This window comes from Rhinolophus sinicus, chromosome 2 (assembly GCF_057876585.1).
Source record: "Rhinolophus sinicus isolate RSI-liver-muscle chromosome 2, RSI-T2T, whole genome shotgun sequence".
Lineage (NCBI taxonomy): Eukaryota > Metazoa > Chordata > Mammalia > Chiroptera > Rhinolophidae > Rhinolophus > Rhinolophus sinicus.
In genome coordinates, this window is record NC_142502.1 from 1,454,841 (window position 1) to 1,475,210 (window position 20,370).

Genomic DNA, 20,370 nt, shown 5'->3' on the forward strand with positions numbered 1-20,370 from the left:
GTCCCCGAGGCGACCACAAGCCACATTGAGGAGCACAGCCGCAGCCTGGATGACGTGCGTCCGCGCCCTGCCCCGCGCTCCAAGCCCTTCCCGCGCAGCCGCCCCCTCGGCTTTGAGCTGGACCCCAGACCCGTGGTCCTCCACGAGAGGAGGTCCACGAACTGCCTCTTCCTGGACCTGCTCGGGGAGGACCAGCTTCCAGAGGAATTTGTGGTGTAGGCCCTCGTGGCGCAGCTCTGTCCATGCTGCACAACTCGGTCCACGCTGTGGGGCTCGGTCCATGAGGGGCTCCGTCCACAATGCACGGCTCTGCCCACGTGGGATTCCACCCACACAGCAGACTCAGTCCATGCAGGGCTCCGTCTACTCTTCAGACTCCGTTCACGTGGGATTCCAGCCAGTGGTGCAGGCTCCGTCCATGTGGGGATCCAGCCACGCTGCAGGCTCCGCCCACGACGCACGACTCAGTCGGCGCAAGGGTTCCATCCCTCGGTCCACATGGGTGCAGCTCCGTTGGCGCCTTGCCAGCCTCCCGAGTCAGGCCAGTCTCTGACCCTCTTTCTGCCCCAGAGGCGCCCACCACAACCGGGTGCCTGTTGACCCAGGCTTCAGGCGCCACCCCATCTACCCGAGACAATTCCCCCTGTCTTCACCTGCCAGAGGCGTGGTGCCGGCTCTGACAGTGGAGAGCAGGTCCCGTGTGGCCCGGGGACCACAGCAGGCCTGAGCTCCTCGCGACGGCTGTCCAGGACCAGTGGTGGCGTGGAGGACCTCTAACTTGCGCGGACGGCTGGGGTTCTCGCTGCCGTTGACTCTCCCTGGATGGCTAGCCAAGTGCACAGGCTTTCCGGGAGTCCTGGGGCTCAAGGTCACAGTCATGCCCCGCCCCAGGCGCAGGGGAGACCACTCTGCAGGTCTTGCTGCTCACAGCCCTGGGCCGGCAGACAGAGGCCCCTCTGTGAGGTGTGGGCCCAGCTCTGTCACCCGGATCTGCAGGCGGACACCCCACTGTCTGCCATCCACAGAAGGGTGCACACCACACAGCCGTGTGGACACCCGCTTCCCATGGAGCTCATCAGATCGCAGCAGGAAGCCCCAGCGGCCCGCGGCCGTGTCCTGCACGTGCCTGGCTCTCTGAGGGACACAAGAGAAGCCTGCACAGAGCCAGGGTCTCTCCCTCCTTCCCAGCACAAGTGGAGTTTGAAAACGAGCGGTGGCATGTGCTCCTCCCCTCCCCCCAGTCCCCAGGGCTGTGAGCTGTCGGCAGCAGGGGCTTCTGGCTGCCGGCCTGGGTCAGTGCCAGTCACCCTTTAAGGGTCATTGCCACTGGCCACCCCCACCTCCACCAGAATATTGGAGGGGCTGGGGGCAAAGATGGGGCTGTACCTGCGCCCTCCACGTGGGGGAGCAGAGACGCTCCAGTGGTGGCTGCACAGGGCCTGCAGCTGGGCGCCGTTTTGCAGGCCATGCTGCTAAGACTCCTGGAAGGTGTGTGGGAGGGGCTGTGGGGGGCTGTGGGGGGCCTTCGGGGCCCTCTCACGGTGCGTGAGAGCCTGGTGAGCAGAACAGCGTGACAGCAGGTGCGTGGCTCCAGGCTCAGCGCCCACACAGGGTGGACAGTGGACCCACACGGTCAGGAGTGGTGTCCGCAGACCAGAAGGCCTGGCCGTAGTGAATGGCTGTTTCCTGTCAGCCAGGCCGCCAGCCAGGGCCGAGGGGAGCTACCCTCCCGCCTCCAGGGCGCTGCTTGCAGGTGGCCTTCAGCCGCCTCAAAGCCAGTGCGGAGCTGCTGTGCTGAGTCCAACTGGTGGAGGGGGCCAACTCGGTAGATGGGCAGTGTGTGTCCCCAGGTAGAAACGTGGCTGGTGCCACATCTTCCCGGCCTCCTGACCCCAGGTAGGCCCCTGCTTTCCTTCCAGAGGCTCTGGATGGGCGGCTGTGGAACAGGTGGGACTTGGTGGGTGAACACCTCCCAGCCTGAGGCTCGTCAGGGGCCCAGGGTGTAGTGTGGCTTGCTTTCTCTGTGGGCTGCTCGGCCCTCTCCCTTGCCCGGGTTCCACACACACACCTGTGTCCTCTCTCGCAGGAACTGACCTGTGTTTTGCTGCTGCAGAGTCCCGAGTATTCAGTGGGTCACTGAGCCCGTTCCCACGCAGCCTCGGGCCTGTGACATCAGCATGTTCTGCCCGTGCTGTGAAGTCTGATGGCCCTGTCCATCCTCACTCGTGCTGGAGGTGAAGGGCAGAGCTTGAGCCCGCGGTGGGGGTGACTTGGGGGTGGTGCAGCGGGGTTGATGCCCCTAGGGGCAGGCCCCTTTTCTTTTCTGTGACAGGAAACCCTGTGTGTGGCCCGGGAATGTGTGATACAGACCGTGCAGGGCGGGCGGGGGCTGGGCAGCCTGGCCACCCGCTGAGGCTTTGCCCAGTGAACGACCACGCTGTGTGGACAGAGGGACGTGGGGGGCCAGCCCGTGCCCTGTGGGGCGCATGTTCATCTGATTCGTGGCCAGTAGCCCATCTCTGTAGTCTGGAGTTGCCAGAGCAGAGCCACCATGGGGAGGGCCAAGCAGGGACACCCAGGGCTCAAGGTGGCCTCCTGTGCCCAGTCTTTCCCTCATTAAGCAGATGTCACCAAGGCAGGTCATGAGCTGGCTCTGAGCAGGTGCCAGATGGCACAGAGCCCCATGAGGGCCAGTCTATGGTGGTGGCGTGGGCTTCCTGGGCTGTCTGACAGTTCCCAGTGCCCACGTGCCTGGTGGGGCTGCCCCACGCCCAGGGCTACCGAGGCCACCACGTCTGCAGCCATGGAGGAGGAGGGTGAGGGTTCGGCAGCCTGATCAGAGCCCTGTGGGATGGGCGGGGTGTGCACAGCTGTGTGGGGCCCGAACTCCTGCTTTCCAAGGAGTTTTCAAAGCCGTACTAAGACTGGTCCCCATAGTAAAAAAAGATGGGGCCCTGATCTAAGGTCTGTGACTCGCTTTCCTTTAAAGAAGCTTTTGGACACAAGAGCCGCACCCCTCGGGTGATTTGCTGTGGCGCAAGAAGGCAGCAATGGGCAGGGTGGGGCAGACGTGAGCTGGCGGTGCCAGGACCTGCACACCCACACGTGTGCACACGGATGTGAGCGGGCATGGTGAGTCCACACGGCACGGAGGAAGGAGCTGGCACCCTATGCCACTTGGAGTCCCTGGCAGGGGCCCTGGAGAGCCCGTGTCCCAGCTGCCTGCACAACCCCTTGCCCCGGCTGCGCCCGTCCCTCACTGCCACAAGAGGGCACTGGTGGCACGCTGTGGCTCCTCCGGGTGGCGCCTGCCTCCTGCCCTAAACCTGCCAGAAGGACCTGGCTGTGCTGGGGGCTGCGGCTGCCCAAGGCTGTGCGGTGTGTGCCGGCCTCACATGCAGGCTGCCCCTAACTGGAGGGCGGAGGGGTTGGGCGCCTGCCCTTCCTCTGAGCACACGTGGAAGATTGTGCCCAGTGTCTGCTAACCCCTGTGTAACCTCTGGTTCTTAGGTAAGTGGACGGACAGTTAGAGGCAAGGAGGACTTTGCCTGCTCTCTACCCCCCCTCCCACAATGGCCTTCCCCGTCCCCACCCACGCAGAGGAAGTGACAGTGTACAGCACAGGGGGGAGACGGCTAGTGGGAGAGGGAGGGAGGGGGCTCCTTGGGAAAGTCAGAAAAACCGCCTTTTCCTTTTGTGTAGAGTAAGACCAAAAGTGTCCTAGACAAAACCGGTATTTCCAGGAAAATGGGTCTGAGCTAGTAGGGAACGGATAGTTTGTGAGAAGGGAGGTCGGGGCTGCTCCAGGCTGCTGAGTGGACTGACTCCCCGATACCTTGAGGTGTGCGTGGGTGTCAGTGAGGGGAGTGTGGTCCCCAGAGCTGTGGGGCCACGAGGCAAAGCCCCACAGGGCTCCCTCCAGGTCTCCCTGGGCAGGTGGCTCAGGAAAGCATAGGCTGAAAGTGACCACCAGCCCCACCCCAGCCTGTCCTGGGCCGGGTTTGGACAGAAGTCAGAGGTCAAGCTAGTGGGTCTAGATTCACAAGAACCCCCGAGGGCTTCTTGAGTGTGGAGTCCTGAGCCAACCACCAGTTCTTGTTGGGGCCTGGGAACAGGCTGGTGTCCTGCTGGGGTGTGGGTCTTAAGGGCACCTGGTGGCAGTTGTGTTTGGGGGGGCTGCGGGGCAGCCCTGTGCCTGTGGCCGTCGGCTCCCAGGATACTCCCAGCGTCACAGGGCCCAGGGGTCCAGAGTGAACATCTGACCCATCACCTCATTTTGTGAACTCACCTCCCTTGCCCTGTGGGCCCTGGGTCACCCAGCCCAACTGCCCTCTGAGGAGACACAGCCTGGGGACAGGGCGCCCTTTCTCCCCAACAGCTGCCTCACTCTGAGTGGGCTTGGAGGGCGGGCAGATGGAGACCCAACGGGCATCCCTCCAGGACCCCAGGGGCACGTCTCACCTGGGGGGTCTTAACAGTGCAGACCACTCCCCAGGTGAATCAGCCAGGGGTCTCCGCAATGGCCTGGGCACTCTGAGGACACTTCTGTACACCCACCAGGCAGGGACAGAGTGACCCGAGACCCAGCAGGATTAAGCTTTGGGCCTCAGTGGTGTGCTCCGGGCTACAGGGCTTTGTAAAATTCGCAAAACGAAGCCGTTCTGAATCACACGTGATTGAGATGCTGAGTCTCAATGCCCCTCCCCCTCCTGGTCCTGGGAGGAGTGGGAGCCTGTGGGGAGGGGGGGCACGGGGCTGAGGGCGGCGTCTGGAGGTCGGGTTTGGTGGGAGGTGTCTACGAGGTTCAGACAAAGGCCAGCAGTGGCTTCCAGGAGGACCCCTGCAGCTCACCCTGTCCTGTTGGGGAGGATGCACGTGGGGCATGGACAGAAAAGGCTGGCGACTCGGATGGCCGGCGGGACTGAGCACGGGGGCCGCGTCCTGCAGCCGCAGCCTCACGCCCAGACCGACCCTCACGTCCCACAGAAGTGAAACTGCCTTTCAAGGACCAGTACGAGAAAAAGTCCAATGAGCAGCTGGGAGACAGCGGACTGTGTCACCAGTTCCTGTGTGGACACCACCAGGGGTCACGGAGGTGTGACAGAGACAATTACAAAGTGACCTCGTGGGATTTCGTGATTATCTGTGCTATTGGCCAGATTTTTAAAACCTATAATTTTCATATTTTTCTCTGAGTATTTATCTTCCTACTTTAGAATTCACAGCGTCTATATTTTGTTTCCTGCAAGAGGGTCCCCATCACCAACTAATGGCGCAGTTTCAGACGCCTCAACGTCCTGGCCCTGCCCTGCCCAGGCCCACACGGGACTCTGTTCCAGGACCTGTCACGTTGTGGTCGCTTTTCAAGGAACAAGTCCTAGCACCCACCTGCTCGCTGCTCACATGGGCGCCATGTGGCTGGGCCCCCCGTCGCTGGCTTGAGGGTCTTCTGTCACTCTGCCTTTGCCACCACCCCACCCATGGCCTCCAGCACCGTCCACTCAGCTCCCTGCAGTGTCGGCCTTGGTCCCGAGTCTCGCGGAGCCCGTCTGGGCCTTGAGTGGCGTCCCCTTCTTGTCACCAACAAGCAGATAAAGATATGGCAGCCAAGGGCCAAGGGTTCGACCACATCAGAAACTGATGTTTTTTTTCCCTGTGACGACAGCATCTGTGATACTCAGGGGGACCTGCAGTTGGGAGGCCTCCAAAGAAGAGGGCCTCACTGTCCTTGTGAGTCCCAAGAATGCGGTGACACGAGCCCCGTGGGGTGCGCCCCCCCAGCACAGACGAGGGACATGCAGTGGATGTCCGCCACCTGTAAGACCACAGCCTCCCAGTGTCTGCTTCTGCTTCAGGGGACTTCAGGCTTCTCTGTCCCCCAGAAAGGGCGTCCAGCAGAGGAAGTGTGGACATGAGGGCACGAGGACCACAGTCGTCCCGGGTGAGCAGCTCCACCTGGAGGGAGGGGCAAGCCTGAAGGGCAGAGTCCCCGAAGTGGTGACAGCCACCTGGAGGACCCTCCCCTGGGCCTCCTTGTATCAGACTTGCCTCAGGGATGGCAGGGCCTGGGTTCACTCACTGGCCTGTGTGCCCTCTACCCTGTACCCCACCATCGTAGTGTTTATATGGGGGGCAGGTATGGGGCCGCCGTGGGCACGTCGATCCCTGTCCTGGTTCTGGGGTCTGCGAGGCTGGGAGCTTTGCCCCAGGATGCCCGTGGCAGCGGAGGCTCCAGTCACCCCCCACCGAGGACTGCCCTCTGTCTCCACACACTCCCATCCCTCAGGATGACAGGTGACGTGCAGAGAGCCACGCGGACAGTCCCCCATGGTGGACGGCCCCTCTGCAGCCTGGGGGAGCCGGTGGGCATTTCTCAGGATGGTTAAAACCGAAGAAAACACGGCATTCAGCTAAAACTGACTGGTGAAGCAGGCACGTCTTCGCTAATACTCAGCCGCAGGCCCCGGTCATGGGTGGACAGCTGCCACTCTGGAGGACGATGGGACACAGGCTGAGCCTGCACTGTCTGTCGATTCCAGTCGGTAACAACTGCTCGAAGAGTCCAGGACATAAAGGCACAGCACGCTCCCTACCCAGGTTCCCTGAGCCACGTTCTGCCCGTCTGCAGACCCCCAAGGCTGGAGCCCAGGGTCCCAGCACGCGTCACACATCCTGCCCAGCTCTGGGATGGCGGCTTGGACAGCGGCAACACAGATGACGGGTGACATGAGGAGGATAATTACAGACGCCTGCTGTCGGCGCATCTGCCTGTCCTGGCACTTCCCAGTGGCCTCGCTGCACAGACAACATGGGCTGGAGGTCTACGGAATGTGTTGGGACACAGAGCCACCACCAGGGCCCGAGTCTGGTTCCAGAACCTGCTCAGAGCCGGGACTTTTGCAGAACAGGGAGCTGGCAGAGCAGGCTCGGCTCGGGCCCTTCCTTCTGCCCCGGGGCTGCGCCGTCAGGACCCCCGCCTGGCTGAGGGAGGCTGCCCGGTAGCCTCTTCTTCCTGGGGTCCCTGCTTATGCTCTGGCTTCTGCCATTGTTTATGGCCGTTCCCTTGGAAACCATGAGGTTTACCAAGTCCAAAGTCAGTTTATTTAAAGGGTACAAATATTACCTATAGATTAATGGCAGGAAACACATTAAGGAGGGAAAGCTGCCTCTCCTTCACTGGGGTTTCCGGGGGGCTGGGCGGCCCCGCTCTGCCTGCCGGGCACGCGACCCGAACCCTAGGCTCTGCAGCGTCTCAGCCACATGCTTCTGGCAGGGGGACACACACAGAATCACCAGCAACTTTGCGTCACCTCCTTTAAAAAAAGAAGTAACAGTATGCAGTTGGAAGAATTCCAAGGAAGAAAAGGCATCTGTGGAATACGGCGGGGCCCAAGTGGTGCCGCGTCAGAGCTGCAGGGCCCAGGGCCCAGGTGCCCTCCCCCACCAGCCTGGGGGTTAGGAGATGCCCTGAGGGGCACCTGCTCGGGCCGGGTTTCCCCTATGCACATGCTCCCTCCTGCAGGTCCCGGGAGAGGAGCACCCAGGCCTTCTCCCCCAGGGGATTCGGCCTCTTCCTTTGCTTTAAGGACCAACAGGGAGGGAAGGAAGGAGGAAGGCCTGAGAGGAGGGCACAGGCACCAGGGCCCCCCCCCCCCCCGCAGCCCTGCTCCCAGAACCTTCTACCCTGCAGGAGCCCAGATGAGCTGAGGCTCAGCACAGGCCGCCCTGGACCCCATGTTTCTGTCCCCTCCCCGTGTGCTTGCCTGTGGAGGGAGCTAGTTGTGCACACACTGCTAGGGGTGTTGAGGACAGACAACTGACCTGAGAGCCAGGAGGTCCCCACAGGAGGTGTGGCCGGGAGGAGCTTGCTCCCCGCAGGAGCAGGGTACAGCGGTTAGCTCTTCCAGGGGACACTCCTTACCGAGCGCGTCCTGCAGCATGTGGCGAGCTTGCTGTTCCTGTAGGGGATGTGGCCTCGGCGCTCTGAAAGGGCCCCCAGGACGTCTGCAAGGGCGGCCAGGCTCCGGTTTATAAAGGAAGTTTCGTGAAGGGCTGACCCTGTCACTCCAGACACACCTGGGACAGTCAGAGACCAGCCACATACAGTGAGGATTTGACCAAACTCTTGGGAGGCATCACGACGTGACTCAGAAAAGCAAAAGGGAGACTTCTCGGGAACAGTGGCTTTGAACCAGCCGGGGAGACCCCTCCTCACATTACCATCGTCCTCTGACAAGCTACACGGCCACCAACAGGAGGCGCTCTTACTGGGCACGGACCACCTTCGTTTTGGACTGGCTTGTACGACTGCAGTGGTAAAATGACAATCCATTAAGACATAACGGGTTTGAAATCATGTGCAGAGAGGGACCCCGTGCTTAGGACCCGTGGGGGCCTGCCCGCAATCTGGCTCTGTCAGGACGCCACACCGCAGCCCAGCCGTCACTCACTCACCAACACACTCGCTGCCCGCCAGGTCCACCAGCTGCAGCTTGCCGCACACCTGCTCAGTGTGCCCAGCGGTGCATGCAGGCGGGGCCCCCAGGGACACACTCAAGGCTCTGTGGTGAGCGCTCCGCCGCCCCCCTGTCTCAGGCTGCTGGGGCGCAAGGCAGTCAGGCTCCGTGAGCAGTGATGGATCTGACCCGCGGTCTGCTGCAAGGAGAGTGACAACAGTTATTCCAGAAGCTTCTTTTAGCTTCCCTCCGTGCTGAAGCCTTCTGAATGTCGGGCCAAAGGGCCACACCGCACACACACAGAGGGACCAGCTGCATGACTTCCTCACACACATGGACAGGGAAGGGGCCGTGTCACAGTAACTGGATGCTCTGGGTAAAATATGAACCACCAGCAAGACAAAGCACATCCACTGTGGAAAGCTGGACTGACTGGTACCAAGGAACTCGAATCAGCTTTCTTAGAAAGATCTGCTAATGACATTCATTAAAATCCCAGTCAGAAAAATCTATTCAGCTTTATAGAAATAAGTCCTAAAACTACAATTTCGTTGGGTAAGCCTCCACAAAAATCCTGATCAAGTGTTCATTTTGATGTACATGTTAGTTTTGCTGTGCGCTGTTTCTAAATAGACTGCTTAAAGATTATTTTTAAACCTGAATAGTATACACTTACTGCAGAAGACACAGAAAATACACATACGTAAATTTTTTAAAAGAACATAAATCCACACTGGACCCCCGTGCCCATAAGTGGGGCATGGCAGGTCAGGGCTCCGGGCAGGATGTGCCCACACACTGCCCAGCCCTCCCTGTGGGCAAGGCCGGCCCTGGGACTGAGGAGGGCGAGTTCTGGACTAGGGGCTGCTAGTAATGTGTGTGTCACCTTCACCTCTCCCCGCTTGCAGGGCCACCTTTGAGCCCTGGTGACAAATGGGTCAGGAGCATCCACCCCTCACTGGCCCAGACCCGAGAGAGACGCCTGTGGTGGGCTTGTTGGTGCACAGGAAGTTGGGCCCCAGACCCGCCCACCTCCGAGTGTGGGCTCTGGCAGGTGACCTGGCACTTGCAGACCCTTAGCCCTTGGTCCTGCCCAGCACTGGACGGATGGCAGGACTGGTGTCCTGCAGCCCATGTTCCTGCAGGCCCTGCAGGTGACCCTGGGTCACTACCCTGGCTTTCCTGACCGCCCTCCCCACGTGTGCACTGCTGCTCTGTTAAACTGGCTTCATTTTACGTAGTGGTTTGTAACCTCTTTCTAAACTGAAATCACATTTATACTTTCATTCATGATAAATACACCATATTCCTAGGTACAAATGTGCCCTAGTTTTCTTCCTGTGTTGTATCTTATATCACAAAGCGTTGTCCTCCCTCCCACCCCCAGTGTCCCTTTCTTCTCAGCCTCGGAGCCCAATGGCCTCCTGGGTTTGGGTTCCAGACCCTCCACAGATGTGGCTGCCGTTCCCACCCTCGGGTGCTGCATGAAGCCCCAGGTCCTATGGGGTGCTGAGTCCTTCTTACGTGATTTCTATTATGTGCAACTGACTGGGCACGAACAGCCACTTACCAGCGCTGTCACAGCAGGGGGCTGTGGTGAGAGTCACCGTTATTATCAGGTGAGATTGAGAAGAATGCGCGTGCACGGCCGTGGCCCGTGTAGCCCTGAGCTGCAGACCTGCACCGACAAGCGTCATGCATTCCTGGGCGCTGCAGACAGACCTGCAGATGGGACTGGTGTCAGCAGGAGCGGCCTGGTGTGCGGGCGGGGGCGGCCCCTGCTCCCAGCCAGCTTGTAACACTCGGCTAACGGCAACCTCTTCTGTGAACTAAGTGTTCCTGTTTCAAGACAGTAGAGAATCTTATACAAAACATTAAAAAGCACACTTTCCACTTTTATTGGCACTGTCTTTCTAACTGCTTTCCCCTGAAATAATCAACTGTTTGGGAACCAAGTCAGAGGTTCCCCACCTTTTCAGTATCAAGCGTTCTTCTATGTATTATATATGCAAGGACTCCAAGATTTCAAAGTATTTTGTCCATCAAATCAAATATATGAAATAAAAGTTTATTTCCTCATTTGAATTAATGAGATATGACAGCCAATCAGAACTTTCAATCTGCAGGAGGTTTTTTGATCAAAAGCTGGAAGTCTGGTTCTTTGTCACACATGTCCTCGTAAATGTATGCAATCCTTCAGGCCTTTTCAGATGTTAAACAGCTGGCCGACCCCCTCCTTAACTCTGAGACCCCAGGACTGGCCGCCCTGCCTGCACCCTCGTGGGTGAGGACGACGTCGCAGTACCTGCCACCGTGCTGCCAGACCAGGTGAGTCCCTCTGGGGGCAAACCTGACACACAAGTGGACCTGGGGACACGGCTTCAGTAGCATGTTTCTTTAACACGAGGAGCCTTGCTGCTTCACGAGATGACACACGATTGTACCCTGTACCACTGGTGCTCACGGTGGCTGTCAGGGACAGCAGAACCTGAGTGGCCTTGGGCAACTCCCTAACTTCTCCGAGCCCATTGGTCATCTGTAGTGTGGAGGTGATACCTCACCTCTGAATGAAGACACTTTAAAGGATGAATTAATTTGTTTTGATTGTGATTTTAAAAGACAATCCTAAAGTAAATTGAAGGTTGTGCAGCACAGCTGAGCACCACAATACACAATGAACCATTTCCTTGAGAAAAGGGCAGATCCCGCCTACGGGTCCTCGGGAAAGCCGTGGGTCCCTGAGGCTGACCCCGCAGGCAGGTGGGCCCGCGGAGCACTCACACACAGGTCAGCGGCGACCCCTCCTTCCTGCCCAACTTGGTCGTCAACACCTCACACTTGAGCCCAGGCAGCGTTGTGCAAGTATCCTCGGCCAGAAGGTCAAAAACGTCACTGTTATAAACTTCCACGATGGAGACCCCAACCTTTGCCCTCCTTGACGGGTTTTCTGAAATAAGTCTGGGGGGGAGGGGACACAAGAGACTAAACTGTCAGAGGAACTTAGAAAACCCCGTGAACAAGTGGTGGCAGCATGACTTCCGACACGTAATGATCACTGAGCAAACGTGTGCTCCGTGAGCACGGGCCATGACGTCCTATCATCAGGGTCACACAGGTGGGAGGGGATCCCCTTGAATCTGCAGGGTAAACGACTGTCTTGGGAACAAAGTTGTGCCACCTGAGGTATAGCTAGATCAACTAGCTGAGTCATCGGCGCCCTCAGAACCCCAAGCAGTGAAGACACTAGGTCGTCAGCACGTTTCCAGGAACACATTTCTTCACTTTAAAACTTACCCGTTTCAGGGAAGCTCGCATCTGAGCCCTTTACTCTGCCACCCGTCGGTACCTCCGCGGAGCCCTGCCCACGACCTCCCTGACACCCACCCGGGCTCCTGAAAACAACCACGTCTCTTATTTTGGTTTGTCTTTTGAAGTGCTATGTGCTGACTTTACAGAAGTTTAAAAATAAAGATACTGCGCACTTAGAGAAAAACCTCACAGCCCAGGCCAAGGGGGGCTGACCACAAGCTGGGCCCCTCCCGCCTCCCTCCTTCCTCCCTCCAGCCCCTCCATGTCCCTGCTTTGTCCCTGCTTCTGTCCCTTTCACTCCCTCCCCCACCAAGCAACGTGGCTGATGTGATTCTGACCAGTGTGCTTTTCTTGTCCACAAAGACGCCCAAGAACCAGGCCGGACGCCCAGAGTGGTGGACGCTGTTTGTATTTGAGAAAAGTGCGGCCTGGATGTGTCCACCACTGAACTGAGGTTTCATCAGGGGCCACGGAGAGCTATGAATAACGTAACGTCTTCTAATAAACAATTAAGAAAATTAAAAAGACTAACATGGCAGGAAAAATAAATGAAATTCTCTGGTAAAAATAATGGTTGGCAATGAGTTCAGATTTGTCTGATTCTCAGCACTGGGGTTTGCTGGGAGCACCCCAAGGACAGTGACGGAAAGTGAAAAACCCAGGGAGCCGTTTAGAGAGCACCCCCCTCGATCCCACCGCGAGGACAGAGCACAAGCAAAGGGACCTCAGCACCTGACTGCACCCTCCATGTGACAGCCCGTGTCTTTGTGTCACAGGCCTGAACTAGACATTTCCTATCTACACAACAATAAGGAGGTAATTTGAAAGATTTTCTTGCATTAAATTAAGAACATGTTTGTTTCATGCGTTGGCTTATTTCTCCCACACGCCTTGACTCATTGTCTAGATTCTGCCAACTCGTCTTCAGCCCTCATCCTGAAGAAGCAAAGTGCTCGAGACGCAAGACACACAGTTACAATGCAGGGTGACACTGCCCACCGCTCCCCTCCCTGCACAGCTGTCATGTTTCTTTGCTCATTGTCACCCGTTACTGCCACCGAGGTACCTGAAGAGTTCCTCAGTCGCTCTGGGGACAAGTCCCAAGTCGCTGTGACACTCCAGGGGCAGGACAGGCCCCTCTTCAGAGTGCGGGCCCAGCATGGAGTACCTCTGTCCGCTCCCCGTCTGTCCGTAGGCCGTGGTGCAGACGTTGTGCCTAGGAGTCCAGGCACACCTTAGTGCAGCCAGACACGCCCGGTCTGGCCATACCTGGGACTGAGAAAGACATCCCTTGCACGAAAAGCTTCCCTGCATTTCACTGTGACCCTCTGTGACATGTTCCTTCTAAACCAGGCTTTTGTGTGACCATGGCCATTTTTTGCTAACCCAGCCTGTTGCTGCTAGGTTACACAGGGTGGATTAAATCATAGTCACAGCTGCACACGCACAGCTGTGTCTCATGCACACCAATTTCTCCTCGGTGTCTCAGCATTCCCCAGTGGCAGACAGCGGCTGGTTCTGGCCACCGCTCACAGCCCACTCGCCAGCCAGACCCTCCTCGGCACCACCTCTTCCAAGCTCAGTGCAGTGGTGGCTGCCGGGCTTACCGTGATGCCTACAGAAGGATCCGGAAGTCTGCCTATTTACTACTGAGGTCCTAAAAATGTTCTTCCCGCTGCAGATACGACCACTAGCATTGCTCACAACAGTCACACTAAGGTCGCATCGTGTCTTGCCCTTTGTCATCCCAACGGACCTGGGTTTTCATGTTGTCATCAGCCAGAATGGGCAATGTCTCTGTGACAGGCTGGCCTGGTCCCTGCAGCCCTACACTCTGGGGTTACTTCACGGCAGCTATTTCGCAAAACACAAGGGCTATGGACAGACGCCTACATTTTCTTCCGGTTGTGCTATTAGCCCAAAATGTCCACTGGAAGACTGAAACATTTGAAGGAATATTTGAAATAAGTTTACGATACAAATGTATATTCCTGGCCGTGGACAGGCAGGTGAGCCTGGCCCACCACACTGAAACGCTAAGTCCTGTTCCCCGCCAGCGTCTCCGGGGCAGATGAAAGGCCCCCAGGCATGCATGTCTGCTGCACCTGCCCTGAGGAGGTGGACGCGAGTTTCAGTTTCTGAGCAGGGGGAGCCCTCTGACCATGGCAAGTGCGTCGGCTCCTAAAACGACCTTTCAGACCCTGTAGGGAGGTGGAGAAAACAGAAGCAGCTCGGGACATAAACTGATGGCATCTGTTTCATATTTGTAACAGAAAGGGAACTCTGGCAAAAATCATTTTAACCACCACGCCTTTTTTTACTTCTGGAATCTGCTTACTTAAAAGACTCCAACTTTAAAAACAAAAACGGAAAAAACAGCCTCTTCTGCCATTTTCAGTGTAGAACTTTTTTGGATGGACATAAAAATCTGAAGGAAGAGTCGAAACAAAAATCTCATGGCGTGGGCGGTGGGTGGTGTGCCTCAGAGACCCGCAGTCGGTTGGTCCCTGCGGCTGTGACCTGCCACCGCACTGCCTTTGGGCACCCATGCTGCCCTTCAGATGCCAGAGAGCTCTGGCTAGAAAACAAGGCTGTGATTGCCCTTTTCGTCTTGTTGAAGTTGGCGGTGCAGGAGCCTTTCTGGGCAGGCCCAGCTCTGTCCCCACCAGCACTTCCGCGTGGGCCCTTCCTCCAAACTGGAGTCTCCAAAACACCCTGTTGTGGGAAGTCTGGGCGTGGCACGTCACTGCGAAAGAAGCCCCTCTGTCCCTGTCTTTGATATCAGCTGCAGTGTTTTCCACGGGTGGAAGGCTCACTCCCAAAGGGACCCACCCCTCAATCTAATGCTAACACTCTTAACAGACTCTTAGAAAATTCCAGGATGTGAAAAATCCTGGAGAGAAAAACGCAGCCATCAGTGCAGCCTGAAACCTGCATGGATGTAACACTGTTTGGACCCCGAGGTCCAGTAATTCCTGTCGTGTCCACCCTTCCCCCTCTCATGGACACAGGGAGCCAACACTGGCCATGGGTTTGCACTACAGGCACATCACATGCTGAGACTCCAACGTTACATTCTCATTCCCAGCAAGAACAAGACCCAATTGCTGTGCCTGGAACTGGGGTAACGGACCGGAAACAGTTTAACTCACCCGTCTAAGATGTCAGCAGGGGGTGCACGTCTCCAAACACCTCTCTCTGGGGTTCAGCTGGCCCGTAAACCCTGAGAGGCACAGTGAACGGATGCGTTAGTAAAAGGAAACAGATCTATGTACCCAAACCTCAAAACCCGGGGAAATAGCATCCCTCCTGAACTTCCCATGCACGCCCCCAACTCAGTCAACATTCACAGTTTTCATCAATGAAAGATGAACTTTATTACTTTTCAGTGTAACAGAGCTTCAGAAAGAGTGAGATTCATTTCCTGCTATAAAAATGTAAGAAGCAGGGATGGAGAGAAACACTTGCAAAGCAGAAAGAAAAAGCAAGCAAACAAGAAAAAAAAGAAAGGGCACCACATAATTCCCATGTAATTAAACCAGCCCAAGTGGGTCCTACAATAATGCAAAAATCATAGCCCGGGCAATATGCAATATTTAATTTCATGTTCAGGCTCCTGAAAACCCTGCTTTCCTCGGCCCGGTCAGTGGAGCAGAACAGTAATGGCATCGTGGGGCTGGTGGCCCGCTGTGCAAAGGGGGGTCATGTGGCTCCATGTGTACAAGCAGGAACCAGTAAAGCTAAGCAGGAAGTCGACTCCAAGAGGTGCAACCCATCGCACAACTGGAACACGAGTGGGTGCAGTGAAGGGCAGTCGGTGCCCGACGACCAAACGTGTCACATACACCAGTGGTCACTCGTGTCACCATCATGTACGCTTTGATATTGAGCTTACTTCCCGGAAACACAGGTTTTTATTTAGCTGGAACCAAATTTCTCTCTTCTTTCATTGTCAAAATGTGTGACAATGTCTGACTGACCCATGTCATCTCTAGAAGCAGGACCAGTTTTTAATGTCATGGTATGTTGCTCATTGTGCGTGACTATGTGGCCACGTAGAGCACGTAACATGGTGCTAAGCTCTTAAAAATGGGTCTTAACTCTTCATTCCCCACCCCCCACCCCAAATCCCCAAACTACAAAAGCAGACAGAACAGGGAGGGAGCCGGGGGTGCCGTGCATCCCACGGGGACCCTGGCCCAGCTCCACCGGAAGCCCGCCCTCGCCACCCACAGCCTTTCGAGGAGACCTCGTCTCCACGTCACCTGGGAACGTTTCTGTATGTGTCTCCAGAGGGCGACGACTCTTTTAAAAATTAGAACAGCATCACCAGTAGCCTTTGCTCCTTTGCAATTAGTCAAAATGATGGGACAAACTGTACCCTTTATTAATCAAATCCTAACGCGACCTTTGCATCTGTGTAACTTTGCTTTACATGTCATCTTAAAACACACTTACCTTTCAAAAGTAAATGTCTTATTGATGGAAGGGTGACAAGGCCGACTGCATTTCACCAGGACGGTTTCCTGGCAGAAAAGAGTGAACGAAGTGCTAGGTGGCGGGGCTGCGTCCACAGCAGGGCACAGAGACTGGCACAGCACAGCCCCGTCCTGTGAACCGCCCCGGAACACAGCTACGCGCGGACGTCCGCTACTGCGTTTACTGCCCACACGGTGAGTAGCTGACACAGGGGCCATGTGGCCTCAGACTTGGGGGAACTGCCTCTGGCCGTGGGGAGGAGCTTGCAAGCCTGTGACACAGGGACGCATCGAGTCCATTGGGAGCAGCCGGCCTAGGCCACCGAGCGAGGTCACGTGAGGTGTGAGACCTTCCAAAGACTAAAGACGTCACAACTCACTGTATGACTTAACGGTACCTGCTGGAACTAAAAGGTTTCTTTTCTAAACACACTGTTAAACTATTTTCCTCGGTGGCAGCCTGTGTGGAGAGAAGCAATTTTCAGCAAGAAATGCAGCGTTAGCTTAGCCTCACTTAAGCAAAGAAAAAATAAGTCTTTTGACTTCTTTCCAACTGTAAAACAAAATGCAAATTCATGAAAAAACGGGTACAGGAAGAATTAGTAAAAAAACCAAGCGCAACAATTTCAGTGGCGAACGGCATACAGACATTTGTTTTTTCCATAGAGGTAGCGGGTGGTACCAGAGGTCAGCTCTTCTCACACAGACACATTCATCTGTGGACATGAACACGTGTCTAACGAGTGGACTGTTTGGGTACGGGAGCCAAGAGCTTTTGTTGTAGAAGTGGTTGCTGTTCGTTACTTACTTACCACGAAAAGCTCGGGCCTGGGCTCCACACTACGGTCCCTGGTGTGAAATGCTGACGTCACTGGAGAGGGGCACCTGTGCTGCCCTCATAATCAGAGGTGAAACCCTGTGCGCTTGGGTGGGCTGTGCTCTGCCAGTCTCTGAGCCATGCTGTGGATGCAGGTCCTTAAAGCCGCTGCTGTGGCCTGGGCTGAGCCCCGACTGCCCCCGGAGCGTCTGCCCCTCCCCCCACTGTGCCCGCGCTGCTGCTGTGGAGGGAAATGGCCCCTGACCAGCCCCCAGCTGGCCCACTGCCCTTCCTGTCGGCTGTTTACACTGATGCCTTAGAAATGTTTCCAAAATGCAAATTAGACAAGAAGGGAGTGTGTGACGTCACTGAAACCAAAGCGAGCCAGTTAAGAAGCAGTGAGGGAGTGGTGGCGAGTGTCCACGATGCCGAGAAGTCACTGAGTCCTCAATCGAAGCTGCTGACTGGGTTTGGTAGAGACTAAGAGGGCCTCTGCTTCCATGACGAAAAGTCACTGGGACGGATGGGACGGAGACCAGGCCACGGTGACTTTAGCAGTGAAGCAGAGGCCGGGTCACTGAGAGGGTCCGCCGAGTCTGTCACACCTGTCACTGCCAAGCCACCCTCATCTCATCGACACGAAGGAAGACCTGTGTGTGGCTGGACCTCCACACGGCTTCCAAGGGGGGAGTCTTATTCTCAGGGGAGACATGAATCGAGACTTCATTGTCTACTAGAATACCTGAGCACCTACTGCGTGCCAGAAACTGTCAGGAGACACACATTCTGATATAGTAACAGTAATGTCATCATGTAAGAATAGGAATGTCCTCGGTGGCAGAAGGGGCTCTAAATCCTTTCCACGCTCAAACTCTGAAATAAGATGCAGGAACAAAAGCTCAGACACTCGCCAGCACGCAGGGCACTGGCCTCGTCAAGGGCAGAACCCCAGGCTCCTGGCTCCCAGCCCTGGACAGAGTCTGACCACGGCCTTGGTCCCCTGCTCCCTCCCTGCGGCCTATTTTCATTTTCCTGTTGCCTGGTTGTGGTGGCCGTCCTTTCATATGGTGCCAACATGTAATCCTAGCTCCCCGGGTGAATTGCACAGGAACACATCCCCCCTCCAAAGTGTTTTACTGATGTCTTCAAATGCCTAAGTTTGAACCATAAAGAGAAACAAATGAAAAATACTAAGTTTACAAGGTCTCACCCAAAAGCTCCAGGGACACCATGGAAGGAACATGAAAAGCCATAAAAACAAGCCAGAATCTGAAGCTCCCCAGGGCGCTTAGAATGTCATCCCACAGTATGATCGCTGCATTTTAAAGAACATCAGAAAAGACACCAAGGGCAAACTTGAACTTTTGCAAACACAACTGGAATGTTCTTTCCTGCCCACCTATGCCCCTCCTCGTCCACACACAGCCCTGCATCTCCCAGGTGAGCCTCGTTCTCCTTGGGCTTTCAGAATCATTTCCTCTGCTCCAAGCCTTTGGGCTCTGGATCCCTTTCAGGACAGGAACGGCCCAGGTCGGAGCCGTTTCCTTGGACAGACAGCTGGACTCCGGGTTCCACAGGACGTGTGTCAGCACACCGGCCTCGTGGAATTACAAGGCCCAAACCAGGGAACATGAGAGAGGTAGCTGGCTCCGGGTCGACAACCAGTGACGTTATTTTCCTCACATTGAGCTGCTTTATCATCTAGTTTCTTTGTATCCGACCCCCTGGGATGGCTTTCCAGACACTTAGGGCATAAAATTCCTGGCCGTCAACTCAGTCATCAAATTCTAGAGGCAAAAGTAAGTGGATGGGACGCAGGCAGGTTTGGGAGGAAGGTCACTCAGCGGCGACGAGTTATCCGGGGGATGCACATGACCTGGACTGCAGTGTGATAGACAGGGGCTAAATGAGACTCGAGAAAGTTCCACCGCAGGACAGACAGCACCTGATGACGGGCTAAGTCGAGGAGTCGACTGACTCCCAGCTCCCGGCACCAGCAGCGAGGCAGACAGATTCATCACTTGTTGAGATGGGGGAACAAGAAGAGTGGACCCGAAGGGGAAATCAGGAATTCTGTTTTGGGTGTTTAAGTCTAAGATCCGCACGAGCCGCCCCCAGATGCCTGCTAGGCAGCTGGACATATGGATCTGAAGAGTGGGCGTGAGGCAGCTGCACCCCCCCCACACACAGCCGGGACCCCTGTGGGGGGAGGCACGAGGCACGTGGGGGCAGCTGCAGGCCTGTGCCTTCGGTACAGCCAAGTGCCTGCACTGGATGCCAGCAGTCCCGGCCATGTGCAGAGCCGGCTGAGCCTGAGTGAAAGAACAAGGGCCACACAAAACTTGGATCTTGAAAATTTTGTGTCAGGTTTGCCAAATCCATCAATCTTCATCAAGCACCTCCCTAAAAATAGTTTTGACCTCAACTATCTTTGCGCAAGAATCACTTGATCCATTGGCTCAGCGACATTTGGAAACTCTAGTCGGCAACTGTCAGACTGAACAATGTTAACACGTTGCGTACGGATCACGAGAATCTTCACGAGGGATTTAAACCCCGCCATACGCAACGTGTTAAGAAGAATGAAAACTCAGCGAGAACCACCGACCGCCAGACAGCTCAGCACAGAGACCCGTTCCCCCACTTCTGATTACCAAACAAGCAGCAGTAGATTAAATGAAAAACACAAATAAATAACCCTTAAGACAGCAAGAATGAGGGCAGTCGCCAGCCTCTCCCCCCGAGGTTGATTTTATTTATAGGTTGACCCCAGAACTATTAGATGTGACTGAGACGGCAAATTGAAATGAAGTGCTGTGTTATGCATCCAATACAAACTCCAACTCCCTGTAGACTTTGGAAACGAAAACAGAAGGTGGAAGCCAAGAGTTACAATGTCACAGTATTGACACTTGCGTTTTCAGCAGATTTGCTGATATGAAGTCCTTTAACAAGCAGGTCTATTAAATTAGGAAATAACTTGGATTCTGCTGATTTTTAAAAACATAATCCAAAATGTTGCAATCAAAAAAAATTTTATCTTATCTCGATGAGTAAAATATTTTTTAAAAACTCTCAAACTTCTGAATTTGAAGAGTGAGTAGGACTTCGAGAAGGACCAGATGAAAACGGCAACAACAGCAGCAATAGTAGTAACGAGGCCCCAGCTGGCGGGGACCAGGCCTCGGGCTCAGGACACCCTCCCACTGACAGCCCCTGAGTGGGACAAGAGCGCCCACATGCTCGGGACGGGAGGAAAGGCAGTTCCGTAACCACACATCCTCACCGGTCTTCACCAATGAAAGCCAGG

The 20,370-nt window shown here is 55.8% G+C and overlaps 2 protein-coding genes across 5 annotated transcripts in view; one reads left to right on the top strand and one right to left on the bottom strand.

Annotated features, from left to right (window-relative positions):
* FRMD1 (FERM domain containing 1) overlaps positions 1 to 10,355 on the top strand; it is a 33,517-nt gene extending 23,162 nt beyond the window's left edge. For all 4 annotated transcript variants that reach the window (XM_088794964.1, XM_088794954.1, XM_088794952.1 and 1 more), the window contains one exon: positions 1 to 10,355. In XM_088794964.1, coding sequence (XP_088651090.1) covers positions 1 to 219 — 219 coding nt within the window. In that variant the 3' untranslated portion in view covers positions 220 to 10,355.
* KIF25 (kinesin family member 25) overlaps positions 7,174 to 20,370 on the bottom strand; it is a 26,976-nt gene continuing 13,779 nt past the window's right edge. The window contains 8 exon segments of the mRNA XM_088794782.1: positions 7,174 to 7,313; positions 7,922 to 7,945; positions 7,948 to 8,076; positions 8,455 to 8,655; positions 10,027 to 10,178; positions 11,238 to 11,414; positions 12,832 to 12,981; positions 14,914 to 14,988. Coding sequence (XP_088650908.1) covers positions 7,174 to 7,313; positions 7,922 to 7,945; positions 7,948 to 8,076; positions 8,455 to 8,655; positions 10,027 to 10,178; positions 11,238 to 11,414; positions 12,832 to 12,981; positions 14,914 to 14,988 — 1,048 coding nt within the window.